A 1,675-nucleotide genomic window follows, 5' to 3' on the forward strand; every position below is an offset into this window, starting at 1 on the left:
TCGAGCTGGACCAGAAGATCACACCCCTGCTGTTAAACTACTGCCAGTGCAAGCTGCAGTGCGAGGAGTACTACGAGGTGTTGGATCACTGCTCTTCCATTCTCAACAAGTATGAGGGTAAGGAGCCATGGGCAAGGGGTGAACCAGGCTGTCCCCCTTCTCTGTGCTCCATCAGCCCAACACCCCTCTCCCCACAGACAATGTCAAGGCCTACTTCAAGCGGGCGAAGGCCCACGCGGCGGTGTGGAACGTGGCAGAGGCACAGGCTGACTTTGCCAAAGTGCTGGCCCTCGACCCCTCGCTGCGCCCCGTCGTCTCCAAGCAGCTCAAGAGCCTGGAAGCTCGTCTGCGGGAGAAGGACGCAGAGGACAAGATCCGCTTCAAGGGCATCTTCTCACAGTAGAGCCCGCGCCGCAGAGCCCACAGGTTCTTTTAGATATTCCACATGTGGAATGTTCATTGATGTTTATTAATGTTTAATACAAATCTTACTTATTTGAAGTCGGCCGGAGGGGCCCGGGAGCTCACCCGTGTCCCAGCAGTGCACTTAGGGGCAGTATTAAGCAGCATAAAGCGATGGCAGCACACGGTGGAAGTGCAAACCTAGACTGTGCTCATCAAAAAAGTGCGCATCACCACGCCAGGAAGGCCAGGTGGGGTGACACAAACTCAAGCCAGCTGCTCTCTGCTGCGTTATTTTATCCTTTCTTTGATGGTTTTATACTTTACAAGCTGTTTATGGCTGCGGTGCCAAGCCTCAGCCCCAGCTCCCCCCCCTTTGTGCCTGTATATCCTGTGTTGTCACTTCCCAAGGCTGCTGCTATCATCCCGAGCCGGTGTTTCCTCTCTACTGGATCATCGCGTCAGCGTCGTAAATATTTTATATAGAATAAGTGCTTGTTACTGCTATCTATATGTAACTCTGGTTGTGCTGTGCCAAAATGAAGTAAAACTATAGTCACAGGTCCCTGGTCACGTAGGAAAATTGCTGTTATAGGGAAAAGGGGTAAACCAAAGCTGCAGGTCAGGGGGAGGCAGCCTGGCAAGCTCTTGCCCTGGGGCCTTGCAGACTCACCGCAAAGCTGAGCCCTTACTTGCTGTGGTAAGTGCTCCCCGCCATGGATGTGTCATAGGTGCAGAAGCAAGACAGCTCGGTGTAAAAGCAGCTCTGACACCCACAGAGGCTGTGTTGGTGTGTGCCCCTCAAGCTGCAGGAGCTCAAAGCTGCGCCTGTGCTGCTGCAGCACCCCAAACCCCACAGCCCTCACCCCATGCCCAGCCCAAGGGTGACAGCGGGGTGGCTGAGCCGCCCCGGCCATGCTCTGCTTGCTGTAACCAGCACCTCCCTCTTCCTGTCCCCACACTCCCCCCATTGCTGCTCTAACACCCCAACCATCCTCTTGTGCAAGACCTACAGCTCCTGGTTGGCATCAGCACCTACCCAGAGACACCCCAGGCTGCCTTTTCCCTACCATGACGTGTCCTAAATTGCTCGTGACCCAACCGCTGCACGCCAGGACCTGTGTGACACCATGTCCCTGGGTCAGAGGCTGGGGGGTGGAAGCCCTGGTGCCGTCTGTGGCTGGGGGGTACAGAGCAGATGTGGGCTCTGGTGCCTCATCTTTACATTGCTTTATTTCACACCAAAACGGAAGAGAACAGAGGAAGCGCTTCC

At 55.2% G+C, this 1,675-nt stretch overlaps 1 protein-coding gene across 1 annotated transcript in view; it reads left to right on the top strand.

Moving 5' to 3' along the window:
• Positions 1-403, top strand: part of LOC104402947 (AH receptor-interacting protein-like) — a 696-nt gene extending 293 nt beyond the window's left edge. Inside the window, exons 2-3 of the mRNA XM_010010950.1 lie at positions 6-117; positions 198-403. Of these exons, the coding sequence (XP_010009252.1) occupies positions 6-117; positions 198-403 (318 nt within the window). The remainder of the gene's footprint in view (positions 1-5; positions 118-197) is intronic.
• Positions 404-1,675: the final 1,272 nt, after the last annotated feature.

This window comes from Nestor notabilis, unplaced genomic scaffold (genome assembly GCF_000696875.1).
Source record: "Nestor notabilis isolate BGI_N333 unplaced genomic scaffold, ASM69687v1 scaffold28493, whole genome shotgun sequence".
In the NCBI taxonomy this organism is placed as follows: domain Eukaryota; kingdom Metazoa; phylum Chordata; class Aves; order Psittaciformes; family Psittacidae; genus Nestor; species Nestor notabilis.